Genomic DNA, 19,138 nt, shown 5'->3' with positions numbered 1-19,138 from the left:
TGCAGCACAATGATACACAAAAAACTGAGACATAGACATGTTTTTGGCATTAATTTCAAAACATAAAATTATGGTTACATTATTTGCAACTTACTGCATTTTGTTTTTCATTTTCATTTCGCACAGCTTCTTAACTACTTTGGGAAACTGTGTTTTAGTTATCATGACTACTTTCCAATAATAACTTTTATGAGGGGGATACTTTCAGCTAGATGCATTACTGCTAAAAACCATCTATCATTTAAATGAATGTGTACTTCACTCCATCTCTGCAGTGTTGGCCTCATTTCTTCCGTCGTGAAGCTTTTGGGGATCGGACAAGTGACTGGCAGCTTGCACAACAAAGTTAAGAAAATACAGCCTAACTGCTGCCAGAGGTTCATCTAAATACAAATGCCACCTGCTTACCTCGACCTCAGTCAAAGGTGATGCAAACTATGCGTGGAAACATTGCAGTGAAGGTGAGGACGTTTCTGCTATCTGCCCACTTCCTTTCTGCTCTCCATTACAGTTACCATTACGCACAGCTCTGGTGGGCCTTATTCAGTGTTTCACTTGATTTTCGAATCACTTGCATAGGGTGGTAGACGAAAACCGGGTGACACAGAGAAAGCCAACGAGATAGGGCTCGCACTCCCTCCCTCCGCTCGTGCGCACCGACTCTGACTACCTCCCTCTCCCCTACATTCAAATATGGCGAAACTCTTTGCCATTATACCATCACCTTCCCCCTTACCATCCTCCACTTCAGAGTCACCATCATATCTGGCACCACCACCTTCCCCTTCATCATCACCATTATCTCCGGTACCGTGATGACCCGGGATGATGGAGAAGTTGTCGGCGAGCCTGTCGGAGATCACTTGGAGCCCGTTGGCGCTGCCGCTGGACGCGGTGGTCAGCAAGTTCCGTCTGCCGACTCTGGTCCGTTTGGCCCACGGTAAGAGTCAACCTTTCCGAGGCGCTCCAGTCACCAGTAGGACTGCAAAGAAAAAGTTTTCGCCATTTGACAGCTGTTAGTTTACTCCGACGCTGCACTTCCACTTTAGTTGTGGGAAAAAAGTGACGATAAATAAGGATAATTCAGATTTTACAGTCAGGAGAAGAGAGAAAAGGAAGAGCACCGCGGGTCAAGTGTTTGCAGCACGTGCTGTCAGTGAAGCTTTGCAACGTTGTTAAAGTAAATTTATTTATTTAACTGAAGAATATGGTGGATTTTTTTTTTTTTTGTAACGGTATCAAAGTTGGCAGGGCGAAAAGGGCCACTTCCGGTTATTGGTTTCAAAATAATTGCGTTAACTTTTCAGCGCATTTAATTAACAATTCTTTGGATAAGAGTTAATAGTTTGGAAGAAACTGGCTCTCAGCACTTTAAAGAGTAATCTCACGTTGTCTTTGTAAAACAACATCCGTAAGACATCCTCAATTCTTGCAGGTCTATTTTAAAATGGCTGTTAAATTATACTTGACTTTTTCAACATGTTTACCAGTGATCTCTGATTAATCAGTAGTCATTATCCTGCTTTGGTATCCATTCATGATGAACTTTAAACATTCCTACCACAACTCGATCTGCTACACTTCATCTCTCTCATGGTTTGTTAGTTGATTTGTATTTTATTTGATCATCTATCTAAAAAATGAAATTTTTAATAATAATCCATAATAATAATAATCCATAAGAATATGGAATAATCCAGCGATTCAGTTTCCCTTTGTGAATTGATAAAGTATCATTTAACTTAACTGAACTGAACTGAATTGTCATCAAGTGATAAGAAAAACGGATTCCCACATTCCTTTAAGGTGAAGTCAAATTAATTGATTGATTAATTAAAGACAATTATTATATTTAATGACTTGGATATGATTTAAAACAATTCTGTGAATTTCAATTTACATGCTTTAGCTTCTCAAATGATGTGCTCAAATTAGCATGTTCTCAGAGGAGATGAACTCATGTTTGTATCACTGTCATAACATACTGTATTTAAGTATTATTTATGTGGTTTTAGCAAATGTGAGATTGAGTGGCCCAGACGCAAAAAACAAACAAACAAACAAGTTTCATACTTTCATTTTGAAACCAGCCTGACCGTATTTCCGGTATCATTCTGTTTAAATGTGTCCACCTTGTTGCTTCTGTTGACTCTACAAACCCGGGCGCAGATTTTACTATACTTTACATCATTCCACTGACTTAAGATGCTGCGTAAGATATTTCGATGTGATATTTTGTTTGCATTCACTGTTAATCTGTGATATATATTTTGCTGCCAACATGCTTCAGCACATTTGGTGTCTTTACTTTGGGAACCGGCGATGGGTGTCATGGCCAAAGTTGTTCCAGTCCAGGAGACCCAGAAAGCCACAAAGTGTCTGTTGTGCTGCTGAAGTGCTGCTCAATTCTTTTCATATGTAAATGCTGTAATCTGTCGGTGAATGTAGTGAATACTAACGAGCAGCGAGGAGGAGGCAAACCTCCAGCTTTCCTCGGTGGACAAAAGCGCGCACCCAATATTGGGTGACTTGTGACGCTCCCGGAAAATTACGCACCTCTCTTCTCTCCACGCGTGTTGTGTGGAGAAATCATCTGTAGGTGTTTATTAACTGCACTGTAGTTACCCCACAGATGCCTCCTTGTTTGCACAGCCAGCCAACCCAGATTGAGTTAGTTATTTACAACAGGGCACGATAACAGCGTGTACGCTTTCTTTTTCTTCTCCTTTTTATGTTAACGTCAACAAACAACTGTGATTATTTGTATGCAGAGGCTGCAGTTAAGTGGCATGTGTGTGAAAGGATGTCATTTGATGGGGACTTCCCTCCAACATTATGAATGCTTCATACTACATAATATTAAATTAGCTTACATTTGGCCCTTCAAAGGAAATTCTTATACACGTCATACATTAATTAGCCCCACAGCATGTAGAGTAAAGCGTGGGTGTAAAACTGTTGACATCTGAGTGTGGGAGTTCTAAAGAATAATCACAAAGCTGGTTTTGGAAAACAGTGTCTAGCTTTTGCTCTAAACCTTGGTTTTATGCATAAATGCATTTGTCACGCTGCAAAACCATTAACATCTTAGGCCAGAGAGATCTGACACTGAGATTAACATTTCAGTGACAAACCTAAAGTGATAGAAGGCTGTCCTGAGTATTATCATTTCCACTTGAAGCCCTTTTTCCCTGTCCTGTGTTTATATTCAGCCATCCATCAACATAATTATTACACTCAAACTGTGTGCGTGTTGTGTGATTGAATTGTACCGCGTGCTATCAGCAGAAATCGATGCCTCTGTATATTCAGCTCCTGTGAATGCAGGAGAGCTGAGTCTGTGTGTGTAGGAGGGCTGTGTAATAGTAGGCTGCCAGCTGCATAGCAGGGTCCTGATTAGTATAGCTTGGTGGTTGATGGTGGTAATTATGAACACTGAATCCTGAGAGCATGTGTGTGTGTGTGTGCATTTTCGTGTTCCATTACTGAGTGTGACCATAGTAGTAAGGATTAGTTGTTCTTTTTAGCACCCCTGAGGCTGCAGGCTGTTTGTTAACCCCTTTTGGTTTTGGTTTGTGTGTTGCAGGTGAATGTGTGGAGGGTCTGTCGGAGGAGGATGTGGTGCTGTTACACTCCTGCCGTCAGTGGACCACAGTGACGGCTCACAGCTTAGAGGAGGGACACTACGTAATCGGACCCAAGATTGACATTCCACTGCAGTACCAGGGTGAGCACACACACACGCACGCACGCACGCACGCACGCACGCACGCACGCACGCACGCACGCACGCACGCACGCATCACATCACATCACATCACATCACATCACATCACATCACATCACATCACATCACATCACATCACATCACATTACATTACATTACATTACATCACATCACATCACATCACATCACATCACATCACATCACATTACATCACATTGTCATTGTGCATGCAATCATACAAAAAAAAGAAAGGAAATCAGATAAAAATGACTTAGTAGCCAGTCCAAATTTTGTCCACGTTCTAAAAATACTTATTCTCCCTAAAATGTCAAATTCCCTCTGAGGGTAAAAATAAATACACTCTTTTTTTTTCTAAAGGTCAACATATTCCACTTGTTCTATTTTTGGTGGGGATTTTCTGTTTCTTTGAAAGAAGGCAAGACAACATCCCAAGCCAAGAAGCCAAGAGTAATGTTGTCTTTCATTTTGAAATGTCTTTCAGAATTACCAGTGATGTTTCATTAGATTTGTTCAACAAAGCTGATTTTATTTGATGATTTGGTGAAAAATGTGATCAACTGCTGGGTATTTGCAGGGCTGGTCACCGGAGACAGATTTTAGCTTCTGACTGTGTGTTGACGCTCAGTGGGCAGAACTCGGTACTTGCATGTGAACCAAGTGAATAACCGTGGCATAGAACATTCTAAAGTTTAGAGTCATTATGTCCGCCATGACTATGATTCAGTTCATGTTGATTATCATTTAAAAAAAAGTTAAAGAGTACGTATTCTGAGTTGTGCCCAGGAAATGATTGTGGGTTCTAACCCTATAAGATTTGATTGGAACTTTTCTCAATTTTATATTTTTTTCCATCCTATTTTCTTCTGGTTCCTTTCATCTAAAAGACACACGCATGTATTAATAGCCCTGTCGCCTATGTTCTTTATATCATTGGATTCAAAACAATGTTCCCAGAAAATACACAGTAGCATCCCCTGTGCTCCTAATTATATTGGATATTTCCCATTTAGAGCCTGTCGAGATAAATTAACCACTTCAATTTACAACTATTAGCTTGCTTATAAGCCAGGCTCTACTAATTCATTCTATTCAGACAAACTTTGTTTCAACTTACAGAAGTTTGGAATTCCACAAGTAATCAAAAGTGAATCTTTTGTAGTTTTGTTGTGAACAGCTTGGCCAAAGAAAAATCAAAACCTAGATTTAACTAAGTAGATAGAAAAGAGTTTTCCATTGGAAAAATACAGCAGTGCTTAATATAGTCGAGCTGGCAGCAAGCTATTTAACTCTAACTGAATCTAAGTGATGCTTCTCATTCCTTAAACGGCCATGTGAGAAGACACATCCTGTGGTCGTGGAAAAGATGTTTCTGTGTTTACGAAGGGTCAAACTATCAGTGCGCATCAAACAAACAAAACAACTAAGGAGACCGCTGAAACTGTCCAACACATGATTAAAACCTGGAAGGGTAGTGTTCCAGGTAGTGTTCAACCTTCTTCTTTGAAGAAAAAATGTATTTCAAAGAAAATCTTCAGCGATTGTGATTGGAAATCATTTTAATGTTTGGTTAAATCAAATCAAAGAAGATTAGCAAAAGAGCAGCAATGTTTAATCGTAAAAGTAAGAGTTTTTCCAAATGCACGATGCAAAGAGATGAGCAGCACATGAAGGCTTAGTGCCTACTGTGAAAAGCCTGTGGGGGGGACATTATTATCTGAGCTGCTTCAGTTGCTCTGATGGTACAGGCATATTCCACAATGACAATGCCAGGGCTCAAATTGTAAAAGACTGGTTATGGGAGTATGAGATATTTTCACACATGGATCGGCCACCGCAAAGTCCGGACTTTAAAATAGAAGTTTGGGTTTTTAAACCTGGACCTTATTTCTCACATAAAATACGCTCATCTACTCACCGATAACATTTTGGTGAAAGTCAGCGTCCTTCAGGTTATATTCAGATTACTGGAGATCCGGGTATATAAAGGGAGAGAACAGGGCAGAGACAATACAGACTCTAAATAAGGCATTATCTGTCTTTATTTCACCAATACATTAATACGAATGAATGAACAACAACGTGTTGTTGTTATTGGGGGCTATCGGGGACTTATAGGAAGCTTTCTACATACGCGTCTAGTGGGATGACGCTGCAGCACAGCTTATTTACTTCGTGCTCTGTGACGGTCGGCTAACTTCACACAGAGTTTGCTACTGCTAGTTTTGTGCAACATGGTAGGATATTTATTTTGATGACGTGGATGACGACTTTGAGTACGATGGACGTCCTTACCGGAGTGAATGAGCTGCAGCGGTGCGAATCAATGAAGTCATCCCACTAGACGCGTGTGTAGAAAGTTTCCTATAAGCCTCCGAAAGCCCCGGATAACAACAACATGGCAGGTCTGAACTATAAGTCAGTGGGGTTACATGGCACTGAAAGGATCGGATTATTGGCTAAATTACAATAAGACTGAGTTGCTCCTTATTTGAGTGAGGGTAATTCTCCTTGGATATATGGCGGTGAATGAATCGAATAAGAGGCACAAAGCATGTCATACTCCGATACGATAGATGGCGCTGTACCCATTTCAACTATTGCTATAGAGCCACTTCCTGTTGACCTCTTCACCACCAACAACAACAACAAAGTCAGGTATTCGAGAAAATGGCAAACGAAGAGCAAGTTTAAGCTACGTCCCTCTACATTTCGTTTGTGATGAGCTGCTTGTTGCACAAAAGCGATGCACAACGGAGCATTCTCCATCGAGTTGTTTGTTTCTTTCTGACGGCGACAACAACAGTTATATCGTCTCTTCCGACTTCCGGTTCACGACCCCGGGAAAGAATCTTGAGCATGCGCATAACGCAAAATCTAATTCACCACGTGCTTTAACGTCTACAAGCACGTTTAATTTGACTTTCAAATGAGTAATCTCGGGGTCTTAATCCAATCTTGAGTAACCCGATCCGATCCAAATTCTTTTCCGATTAAGGTGTCTACATGAACTTAATAACTCAGTCTTATTGTAATTTACCCAGTAATCCGATCCTTTTAGTGCCATGTAACCCCACTGAGTGCAATAGTATGCGTTCATTCATTCATTCATTCATCTTAAAGTATTGGTGAAATAAAGACAGATAATGCCTTATTTAGAGGCTGTATTGTCTCTGCTCTGTTCTCTCCCGTTATATGGATATATGCGGATCTTGAGTGATCTAAATATCTTCCGAAGTACGGCGACTTTTACCAAACTGTTATCAGTGAGAAGATGAACGTATTTTAGACCAGAAATAAGGTCCAGGTTTAAAAAAAAAAAAAAAAGAACTTCTCCTTTAACTCCACTGAGAATCTTTGGGATGTGCTGGAAAAGACTTTACCCAGTGGTGCAACTTATCAACTCTGGATGGAACATATGTTGTGTAAAGGGGTTAAAAACAGAAGACAATAATTATTTAAACCACTTATCCAATCGAACGTCTTTCAGAAGTAAAGATGAGGACAGCTTCACCACTCTGTGAAAGTCTGCCCAGTTAAATAGTTAAAAAGTGAAAGAATAACTTTTGTCAGTACGAAATTGCAAAGATTCTGGGGATATCATCATCTGCGGGACAGGAAATTAAAAGACTGAATCTAGAGAAATCTCTATATGCAAGTAACAAGGCTGAACACCAGTACTGAATTACTTCGACCTTCCTGTCCTCATTTTGCACGGCATTAAAAACAGATTCTGTTGTGAAAATGACAGTTTGAGTTCAGGCATACTTCTCAAAATGATTGTCAGTGAACACAGATTGTTGTCACATCCACAAATGGAGGTTAAGATAAAGAATAAAACTGAAGGAAAAAAAAAAAAGAGATCCAATTACATTACCATCTTCTTTTATCCTGTGATTTAAAGGGGAGTTATGTGAAGTGGGAAACGTTGTGATTATTCTTGGATGCTGAGTCAAATAAGATAAAGCGGAGTCCATCTACCATTCATAGCATAGATCAAAATCCAACATTTGAGATAGTATAAGAGTGCATGTGGCATGAGCAACTTACAAATCTATTCGAGCATCCTTAATGCTGAATGATGTAGGTGGAGCACCAAATGGCTTCCATTCACATTACTTCAGTTTTCACTGAAGGCCTTGTTTATTTTTGTAAGAGAATACCAAACCACATCCTGCGCGTCCGACAGCAGCATGACTTCAGTTGTCAAACTGACCCGCCTGCAGCCCCCACCTCTTACTCACTGACTAAAATAAGATGAAAAATACATTATGAACTCAGACCTTGGGAAGACAAACACTCTCACTAATGCCACCTCCATTCACACATCCAGCCTGCTACCATGTGACCTTCCCTGACTCCTCCTGCCCATTGACTCGTGGTCTTCCTGCTGAATGAATCTAGTTGGTATGACCTCACCGGAGCTCATCTGCACAATCCCATTGTTCAGTCTCAGTCCAGTCACATTATTCGCTGTGTAACTGGATCTTAATGCCTCCTATCTGATGCTTCCTCCACTGATGGAGCGCTGATGTCACCTCACACTGCTGCCGCCTCTCAGGCTCCTTTTCAGAAGAAAGAAAGAATATTTGGTTGGAAGGGGGAAGCTGAGATCATTGTAACTGCAGACGTTTCAGTTTAATGGTGGTAGCATATAACAGTCAGTATTGCACACGTTTGTCATTTTTTGATAATGGATAACACATATAAATAGAGCAGATATGTGCTTATTAAATATCATTTTCCAGCATTGGTAAGCTCTTTGAAAATTCACAATTAATAGAAAACTGTTGTTATACACTGTAAACCTCTACTAAACACAAACATTTCATCATCTTTTTACAAAGTAAGGTTGCTAACCCACACTCCAAATCTTTTCTAAAACCCAGCAAAACTCTTGAATTTTTATGTGATTGCCTAAATCATGAGCACATCTCAACGTTTTGTTGGCTGTGTTGAGGTTTCAACAGTTGCAAAGTGGTTTGCTACATGTCTGCTGTCAAAATAATCAGAGAATGCGTCTGCTGTGAACTGTGGAGAGCTTGTTTTATGTGAGCTCAAATGAAGTCTTCGACTTAGCTGTTGCAACACTTAAATTAAACCTTACACTGTCTGCCTCTTTCAGCCATCTGTGAATCTGTATTTTAATCTTGTCTTCTTGCTGTGAAACGAACACTTTTCTCTCTTTTTTACACTGAACTCACTCACAGTGAGAAAAACTAACTGGAGGTCCAGTGCTTTTATACAGTGGCACCCATGTTGTGGCCGCTCACATCATCCGTTCAGTGGGCGCATAAAAGCTCTGGTCATGTAGAAAAGCCGATTAAAGCATGTTGTGTGGGTTAACACAGAATATAAGGTTGACTGCTCAGATTTAAGGAGGAAAGAAGATGTTTTGTCATTTTGTCAACACACATAACGCTGATGCAACACGTAAAGCTGATGGGACAAAGTGCATTTCATTTTATGCACTTTAAAGACCACGTTTGTGTGTCTTTGAATACGAGGTATTTTGGCAACATAAGGCCAACGCCAGTGATGAGCTAACGTCTGTGTGATGACTTCATACAGGAAGTCTAAATAAGCTTAGGATGAGAGCAATATAGGTTTACCCCTGGGGATGGACCACAGGATGCCTCCCTCCTTCTCATCCTCTCTCTGTCTGCATCCTCCTCATGCCCATCAATGAGAGGCAGGGATGACAGAGGTGTAGAGGACAGAAAAGCTGAATGATCCGTTATGATGGATATGTTTCAGGGGAGGAAGTGGCAACACAGTCACCTTTGTAATATGGAAGAGGAGGCAAAAGCCTTAAACCTCAGTGTAATTATTTATATCATATCAAAGTAAAAGTGCTGTAGCTCGTTGTTATGGTGTGTCTTATATTTGTTCTGTTGTCTGTCAGCTACATTTAGACCTTCACTTCTATCTAAATAATCCCCTAAATTATACAGGATTGTATGTGTGCACAGGATTGAGTAGCAGTCTTTTTAGTTTGGTGGCAAACTCTGTTTCATTTCAACTCCTCTTCGGTTTGTCACTTCTTAGGGGGGAGGGAAGTGGTGAGTTGTGTTGAAAAGTAGCGCTTGCCTGTATTGTTTGGTGGGTTGAAGCTCTTTATCGTGGGGGCTCTGTATGAATTGAGAGAAGGAGGGAGGAGCTGGCATAGAGGAGGTTGGAGTTTGGTATTCTGCTCTGCCTCCCAATTAAAAAACTTTCTCATATAAAAAAGGAAAGGAGGATCCTCCAAGGGTTAGAGTTGTTCAACTGCAATCCAGTAAACTGTAAATAGCTATACCTATGGACAGTGTACAGTGGACGTTTTGGAGAATATTATGCATTTCATAAAACGGATAAGTGCTTCATCTTGTGTGATCAAAACCCAAAAAATAGCTTTAACAACACAACTCTGGATTGTGGGAGTTTGAAAGGTTTGCAGACAGAGGAGGGAATGAGAAAAGGAGAAAGAGTTGTATGTGTGAGTGTCTCCATGGTGATGTGTCTCTGCTCTGCGTGAGAATGGGGGTCCTTTATTGGTTGCCATGCCAACCCCGTCGGATGTCAGTTGGCTTAGAGCTGGTGCCAGGTCAAAGGTCAGCGAGGTGTCTTTATATTCTTCGGGTTCAAACAGTGTCCTCTGCAGGTGTGTTTGTTTCTATAGTGAGGCTACCGCCAGGCAGAAACAACTCTTCACCTATTCTTTCCTTTTTCCCACCTGCACTTTTCTCTTCTCACCTCTTTTCTACCCTCATCCCTTTCTCCTACCCTTCTCATCTGTTTTTCTTTTCTCCACCATCATCCTCATTTTCTCTGTAGGCAAGTTCAAGTTGTTGGATGAAGACAGAGACGTCAGGGATCCGATCCAGTATTTCTCCAGCGTGGAGGAAGTTGCTGGAGTCTTCCCTGATCGGGTCTTTGTCATGGAGACAATCACTTTCAGTGTCAAGGTTAGCATCTATCATCGCCGATAAAGATTAAATTAGTTTTGCTCTGCTCTGTTTAGCTTTAAATTGCTGAATTCTGTGACCACAACAGATCCTTTTATAGGTTCGCTAACTTTATATCATGCTGTGTACTTACATATTTACATGCATATGTGTGCTACAGGTGGTCTCAGGGGAATTCAGTGAGGACAGTGAGCCCTACAGCTTTACTCTGGAGGCTGGAGATGAGCTGTCACTCATGGGGAAGGCAGAGCTTCTCTGTGCCACGCCTCCAAAGGAAAAGACAGGACTGACCGCGCTCCTGAGACGCCTGGGAAAGACTCCTAGAAGTAAGCAAGTTCTAAGCGTTAGGTAATCCGGCACACATGAGAAGTAGATTTTCTCCTGTCAGAGGAATTACTGGGGTTCATTTGTTAATGTAAAGGCACATACTTTCTCTTTTGTACATCGTACGTTTGACTCTGAATTTAGAATTGTTGTGCAGCTTAAAGAATACCACCCATAGTGAATGCTGAAGTCATTTCAATTCAGTTTAATCAAATTTGATGACAGCAACAAGTTTATAAAAAGTTAGAGAAAGGGGTAAACAACTGTAAATGTTGAGATGAATGGGAAATAAAAAGAGTAAACACATGAGTGAATAGTTCATCAATTTAACTGCAAAAATTTGAGAAGAATCAAGATTGATCTTTGTATATAAAAGACAAGGTTGAAAATCCTTTTTGAATGGCTGCAATCCTTATGCCACCATGAGCACTTCATTAATGAGAAAATATTAAAACTCTTCCTTAAAAAGATTCACTTTGTATTTTTAAAAAGAAAAATAAAACTGTAAAATAGCACCATCTTGAAATAGTAATATGCTGTCTGTTAACTAATTCTTACTGATTATAGTCTGTAAATGATTTGCAAATTTTTGCAGTGTTTGTTTACATTTTGTAACATTTCAACTTTAAAAAAGGCTACTATAAGAACCTTTTAATTCCTAATTCCCTCGAACATTTGCTCCGTCTCCTAGGGATGTGTGCAGTATATAAGGATCATAGGTGAAAGATTAACGGCCTTATTCTGATGTATTTTTAACTTCATATGGATATGAAGCATAGGCAACACTAAGTGCATGAGTAAGTAACATATGGTTACATAAACTCTACTTATATTTGAACCTATATTTACAAAAATGCCTTACTTACTTTGAGAATTGTTAAACCCCTTCCATCTTAATCTGGTTACATTGGACTTAATGTAACCTTGGTTAATCTGTTTAATGTTTTAATCTTACTAAGTACAACCTGGACCATTAAAACATTCTGCTACTTATTTGTCTGTAACAGATGTTGGAACTATAATATCACACCTTTCTTTAGGCTGGACCTAAATTCTGTTGAATGAAAGCACAACATGATCATACCTGCACTCTGTTCCTTTCTTTCTCTGTCTCTCCAGGTAAAACTCCCTGCCTGGTCTGTATGAACCACCGCACCAATCAGAGTGTCAGCTTGCCCTTTGGCTGCCGTGGACGCTTTTGCACACGCTCCCCTCTGGAGCAAGGCATGCTGGGAGGGGAGCACACGGTACGCAGCATAATCGAGAGAGTTCGTCTCCCAGTCAATGTGTCTGTGCCGTCACGGCCGCCCCGGAACCCCTATGATCGCCATGCCGTGCGAGAGGGCCACCGCTATAAGCTGCTCAACATTGTCAGCAAGACGGTGGTGCTCTGCATGGTCCTCCGCAGACAGGAAGTCTCCCCGTCACACTTCTTGTTGCTGCGCTGCATGCCCCGGTTTAATGTGGCAGAGGCGTCTGTTCACACAGCGGCGCTGGAGAGCCTTCTGCTGCGATACGCCTTCGACCCGGACGCCTACTCTCGTGCTGTTAGAGAAACCCGGCCAGAGTTGGAGTGTATGACAGAGGAGTGCGTAAGCCCAAGGCGCTCTCGAATGTGCGGGTCGGGTCAGGACTCACTGGCACCGGCACTGCAGCGCCTCTCGATGTGCGGGTACGTTGGTGGGGTTTCAGACAGCCTGTCACAGCGATGCAGGGACTCTCTGGGAGAGCGGCTGGGGGAGGGACCAGGTGAGGAGAGGGAGTATGTGACTCCTGAGTGGACTGAGGATGAAATGAGGACCAGTGAGGAGATCCCTTATGAGGAACTCTGGACCAATCAGAATGCAGAGGGCTTGGGAAAGGAGCCAAACCTCATATCCTTCCATTCGTCTTCCTCATTGGACGGTTCTGTTGGTACCGTGGTGACTAGAGTGTCTACCCCTCCACCTGTACCTCCAAAATCTGATGCTGTGAGTTTCAGTCCTCACCTACTGTCCCCTCCTTGGTCCTTCTGTCTCTTATAGTTCTTATCTGTCCACAACAGCATCCAGCTTTTAAAAGTGAGAACTCATGGCTTGAATTATTCATAGAACACAGCTTTTAAACCTCACTGACACACACACACACACACACACACACAACACAAACACACAAGCATGTGCTGACTTCCTGGAAAGGCTGTTATACACACAAATGTATAGAGAAGGGTGACACATGAAAAGAAAAAACATCATTAAGTGTCTCAGTAAGACTTTGGGCCTCCATGTGCCATCAAAACAGCTGGATTCTGTTGTCTCTTGAATTCTTGTGAAGGGATGAAACACTAAGCTTCAAAGAAATTTTAAAAAAAAGGGTCTTTAGCTGGCTTAAGATTTGGTGACTACAAAGGCCTTAGCTCCATATCAATGTCATTCTTATTAACCCATTCACTGACCACCTGCCTTATAGGGGAAGGCATTATCATCCTGGAAGAGACCTCTCCCATCAGAGCATAAACAATTTGTTCTAGATAAATCAGGGTTGTTCAGGAAAATGTTTTGTCTTGCAGTGACCTTCTATTTAAGTGGATTTAAAATAACGTATCCCCTCACAGCTTTTCCTATAATATGTCACTCATCTGTATAAGCTGCATGGGTGCTGACAGGTGATGATGTTCCTCCTAGTCAAGGACTAGCTGCCAAAAGTAATTTGTCAATCAAATAGGATGTGCAGTTTATTTTGATATCATAAGGTTTGTATTATGAGTCAAGTTGTCTGAATATGACTTTTATTGCTTTTGTGGTAACCAAAACAGTCTTGTGTCATCGCCTGCTTAACAACACTGTTTCCAACTGCTTGACACATATTGCATACATGTATAAACACATATTTCTATTAGCTTTGAGGGTTGTATGAACAGAAGTTAAACATGGCAGATATGTGCACGGCAGAGGACAGGAGTGCAACAAGGCTGCATCATTCAAAAGCCACGAACTCTGTGACTTAGTCAAGGAGTGGAAAAAATGTGGAAACATGACAGTTTTGTTAGTTTCTTACCAAGCTGTTGTCAAACAGGTGAATAAAGACAATTATGACAGTTTTTTTCAACCATGATGCTGATGAAGGGGAAACTCGGCTGTTTAGCTGGGCTGAAAATGTGGGAAATGAAAAAACAATCAGAGTGTCAGGTGACAAAAAAACGTGCCCTTAATGTTTAAGTGACTGGACTGGATCTACATACAACAAAGACACTTCATTCGTTCTGTTGTTTTTTACTACCTGGTACGTCAGTTTTCATTTCCAAAAGTATAAATCCATCTGATGCACTTTAATATTTTGAGAGGACAGAAAAAGAGAAAAGGGGTTAGGATGTATAATCTGGTGCATAAAGTCCTTTTCTGTTGGATTTGGAACAAATATCTTTATCCAGAAAGTTGGAGCACAAAGAGAGAAGCCCCTTTAACCGGGGGCAGTTTTGAAGAAAATCTAGTTTAAAGTTGAAGTTATTCATGTTTGGTTTGGAACAGATTAATATCGTATTAAAACTACAAATATTTTCCACTGGTTGATCTTAGATCTTAACGGCACACTTTAACGAACACTTTATGAACATGCACTTGTAGGTTTCTGAACTACCCTTTTTTAGTGCATAATGGAAAGTATAATGATACGTATCACTACGTTTATTTACTCAAAGAGGTTATTTTTTTAAAGTAAAAAATAAAAAAAGGTTTCAAAGTTTTCCGATTTTAAATCTCACTTATGACATATTTTTTTAGTTGTGCGCTCAGGACTGTCAACGTGCTGCCAAAGCTCGTCTTTAGTTTATTCCTCCCTCTCTTGTTTAAGCCTCGCATTGGTAATATCATCTCAAACGCAAATTGCTTTCACAGGTGAAATAGAGTGTGAGGTTGATACTAAGGTTGCTTTTGTTGCTGAGCTCGTCACATTTGTATTGTTAAGTTGCTCTCCTCTGATTAGTTTCCATACGTTGGTGTGTATTGTGGCTGAAAGGGGTACCATTACCATTCTTTTGTTTTGTTTACTTAACTTTTTTCTTTCAGAGAGGTTTGTGTGGGTGTAGACATCTGCTTAGCAACTGGATTATACCCTGTTGCACAGCGTTCTTCATCCCCTGATATTTAGCCTGCCAAGAAACTGTGTTTCTGTGTGTGTGCGTGTGTGTTAAGCCGCTGTGTGCGAGGGAGTTTGTTTGAGGTGTAAAGGTCACTAAGTTTGACATTTACCAAACAGAACACACACACAGACTCGCATAAATCCTCCCGAGAAGTCGAGTTTTAAGTGTTAACTTTTTTGCTGATGCGTGTGTGTTATTGTTATGCTTGCACATGGGTGTGTTTGTGTAGGTGAGAGAGGAGTGTCGCTACTTGATTGCCCCTCCGGTTCCCCCTCGCTGCTCTAAAGGAGGCTCCATCTCCAGTCCGGTCCCCAGCCCTCCGGTTCCGCCTCGCTTCCCCAAAATCTCCACCTCCCCAAGACCAAACCTCTCCTTCTACTCCTCTGGACTGCATGGCAGGTACGGTGGCATTAGTTTTTACTCAAACAGCAACAAAACAACCTTAACATTTCATTTGCATTAAATTATTCATACAGTTACTGAGGGGATTGCTCTTTTTTTCTGGTCTCAATGCCAAATGTGATCAACAGTGCAAACAGGAAGAGGTTCAAACTACCGTTAAGTCTGGAAATATTTGGATAATTTAGTTACCGACATGTAAAACAGACTCAATTGTAATATCCAAACTGGAGGAAGGTGCTCTTCTGAGAATCCCCGCCGTATTCAGGGGGTCAAATTCCAATTAACTCAAAAGCTGTTTCATGAACAGCTTTCTTCATAAATTCAGCAGGCAAAGTGCCTCTAGTTCTTTCCAGCTGAGATATTCACATTTGGAAGCTAGCACAAATGAAACGGGCAATCCTTAGACTGCAAAAACCATCAGAGAGGTAGTGGTAGTATTAGAAGTAGCCAAATCAACAGTTTGGCACAAGTTCATGAACAGCATTCCTTCGACAGATAAAACTCAAATCATCCTGCTCCAAAATGGATTTATGGAATGGCTTCTGAGCATTTTATTACTTGAAACTGAAGCTTTTAAGCTTTTAAGTCAATATGGAGGGCAAAAACCACAAAGAACACAGAAAGAATGTGAATTTTTCTAAACATCCTCTCAGCAACTTTGTGTTATGATTGATTTGATGCTAAATCTGGTTGAGAGCAGCGTTTTTATGTCCTTTAAACACTCAAAATGATGCTTTATAAACAGTGTCAAGTCATTTGCTGATAATATTTGAATCACTACCCATAGGAAAAGGGTTCTAATGTCACTTTCTCCTGCTCTTTTGCAGCTGCTCACCATCCCCGGACGCCACCCTCTACTGTTACCCGTGCTCCTGGGCAGATTGTCCTGCTCCTAACCCAGCCAGTCCTGAGCCACTCTCTGCTCTCCCTGAGGACAGCACAGGCAACCCTCAGCCTGCACAGGCCACCTGGGCAGAGCCATGGGTTGAATCCTTCTCTTCCTCTGGACCCAGACTCAGGCCGCCGCCCCCACAGAGTCGATTTGCTCCCTTTGGTGCGTTGAACCCCTTTAATCGCCAGTCCCCTTGCCCCTCGCCTGAACCTGCACCCAATCCCACAACAGATTCCTCCAGAGGTGCAGAAGGTGGAGGAGCATCCACAGGGGTAACTGAGGGATTGTCCGCACCACCCGACCCTACCTGGCGACCTCCTGCCGACCTGTCTGCATTGTCTCTAGAGGAAGTGTCGGCATGCCTGCGGTTCATTGGCTTACCAGAAGCAGCGGTGGCCGTGTTCCAGAGGGAGCGGATCGACGGCAGCCTCCTGGTGCAGCTGACTGAGGACATTCTGTCACATGACTTCCACCTGAGTCGACTCCATGTGACCAAAATTTCACAGTTCATACAGGGCTGGAGGCCGAAAATCTAACTTGTCTTGATAATGTGCCTACTGGTTATTCAGCCTTCCTGAATGTGCCTTCCACTGTGACCTACTGGCTGCTGAGCCCCACTGACTGACGCTGAAGGAAATAACGCCACACTGTGGACAAAGTGTAGAATTGACTTTTGACTCCCTGACTGCATCACTTCTATCTGAACCACAGGCCGGAACTAGTTTACTAACAAAGGCTTCAACAAAGATCTTCATAATGAACGTGTCCCACTCCAACCCGAGCGCATCATCACGCAACAGACTGAGAGCAGAGAGGAGTTAGACACTATGTGGCCTTCATGCTGTGGTTCCACATCAAATCTGATATGAAGGGGAACCTTTCCTTCATTTTACAGAAACAAAGAATTTATGAAGTTTTTAAATACTGTGTTATTTACATCCCTGTAGGTCCTCAGTGAGTTACAATTAAAGGAACAATGAGGCCTTTATTGTTGACCAGTAGGACAAGTAACAACGCAGATGTAACACACTAAGCTTACCCCCTACACTGGTCTCTACAAACTTCTTACTCTCTCTCATTGAGCTTCAGCTGCACGTAAATGTCACAAATATCGAACTGAGAGGTTTTTAGGAGCTAAGAAAGAGCTAGTTCTTTGAATGAAAATAGAAATGCCAGCACTCAATGAATTAAAGACCGAGCTAAACCATCTCTGAATATACCATGTTGTGTATTTGGGGCATTTTTATCAACATTTCTTTTTATGGGTAGCACAAATCAGATACACTGATGTGTTGACATGAAATAAAAGGATGCCCCACTGCCTCAGAAATGGTTTTCTCTCAATGCACCTCAGATTGCTTGTGAAGATATGCTTTATGTAGCCATGCATAGGAATAATCACACCTGAAACGCTGTTTTCTTAGTTTCACAACCAAAAGAGTTTATGAAATTATAAAATTTTTAACTGAATTATGTGAAGAATGTTTTATATATAAAAGTTTCACGATTAGTTTGGACTTCGTGCACTAAATGATTGACTAATGGAATAAAGAAACGCTACCCAAAGGTCGTGAAATTGTTAAAAGATGAAAAAATGACCAGATGTTTTCCAGGACTAACAGTTATCCAGATACCTCTGAAAGTGAAGTTTATCTTGTTGTAAACTTGTTCATTAATACTTGTCATTCTCTTGTTGCTACGCAGGCTGCTGTTCGTGCATAATGTCACACAAAGTCCTCTTGAAAATTTCCACAAATTTATAAGTCGCAGTTTAGGAAGCTGCTTATTGAACTGTTTCGCGTGACATCTTAGAAATTCCCCACCCCGTGGTCTGCCATACCCCTGAAATATGGATGTACTCTCTGTGACCATGTAACTGCGGGACCACGCTCAGACGAGCAGTGAAGAAATACATGGGAGATTGCAAAATAAACTGAAACTAAACGAGCTCAGATATTTAATTTGTCCTTAAGTCACTGCTTTGGTTATGCTGTGCTGGAGTCAACAACACACAAACATCGAATCAGAAATATTCCAGCTCCAAATAAAACCGCACGCAAAGGAGAACAAGAAGAAGAATAGGAAGTTTACAACAGATGCAAAAAACCAGATGTAAATAATGTAATTTCTACAAAGGAAACATTACTTAATCATGATCTCTTTATCTCACGTTAACAGTGATTAAACTGAACGATATAAAGAGCCAGAGAAAAAGTTATACTGGATGGTCATTTCAAATTGAGAGGTTGGGCTCTTCCAAAGTGTAGAATTACAAAAATGAGGTGTTAGTTCCAAACAAAATGTTTTATCCTACATTTTTATGACTTTTTAAAAGAGACTTTAAACTTTAAAAGAGCACATGACAAAAACGTTATGGCTTTTATTTTGTAGTTCATTGAATTATAGCTTCATAGTGCCTCAAGCAAAGGAAAACATATCATGAGAGTTGAACTCCCTCCAACTTTCACCCAAAAGACTACAGGAGAAATAAAGCTCTGTATTTTTTAAGTCCAGCAATAAAGAAATGCCACACATACAACAGCACATACCCAGAGGGTGCACCAGCTGGTGCATGAGACCCATCTTCTTGACTTTATCAGGCTTAATGCCGGCATGACAAACTGATATCAACCCAAGTGAGTGTCTTGACCTTAATATACTCAAGAGTAAGTCAGTTGCCACTAGCACAAGACTGTGTGGCTTTCAAGCCT

At 41.2% G+C, this 19,138-nt stretch overlaps 1 protein-coding gene across 1 annotated transcript; it reads left to right on the top strand.

Annotated features, from left to right (window-relative positions):
• Positions 1 to 608: 608 nt before the first annotated feature.
• gareml (GRB2 associated, regulator of MAPK1-like) lies at positions 609 to 17,757 on the top strand. The gene is made up of 7 exons (XM_075459526.1): positions 609 to 940; positions 3,587 to 3,727; positions 10,562 to 10,692; positions 10,853 to 11,018; positions 12,136 to 12,986; positions 15,363 to 15,532; positions 16,363 to 17,757. The coding sequence occupies exons 1-7, from the start codon at positions 826 to 828 to the stop codon at positions 16,961 to 16,963; spliced, it is 2,175 nt and encodes a 724-aa protein (XP_075315641.1). The 5' UTR covers positions 609 to 825; the 3' UTR covers positions 16,964 to 17,757.
• The last annotated feature ends 1,381 nt before the right edge of the window (positions 17,758 to 19,138 follow it).

The sequence above is a fragment of the Odontesthes bonariensis genome, chromosome 24 (assembly GCF_027942865.1).
Source record: "Odontesthes bonariensis isolate fOdoBon6 chromosome 24, fOdoBon6.hap1, whole genome shotgun sequence".
Classification (NCBI taxonomy): Eukaryota; Metazoa; Chordata; class Actinopteri; order Atheriniformes; family Atherinopsidae; genus Odontesthes; species Odontesthes bonariensis.
Note: the sequence above shows the minus strand (reverse complement) of the source record. Positions and strands in the feature narration are given on the sequence as shown.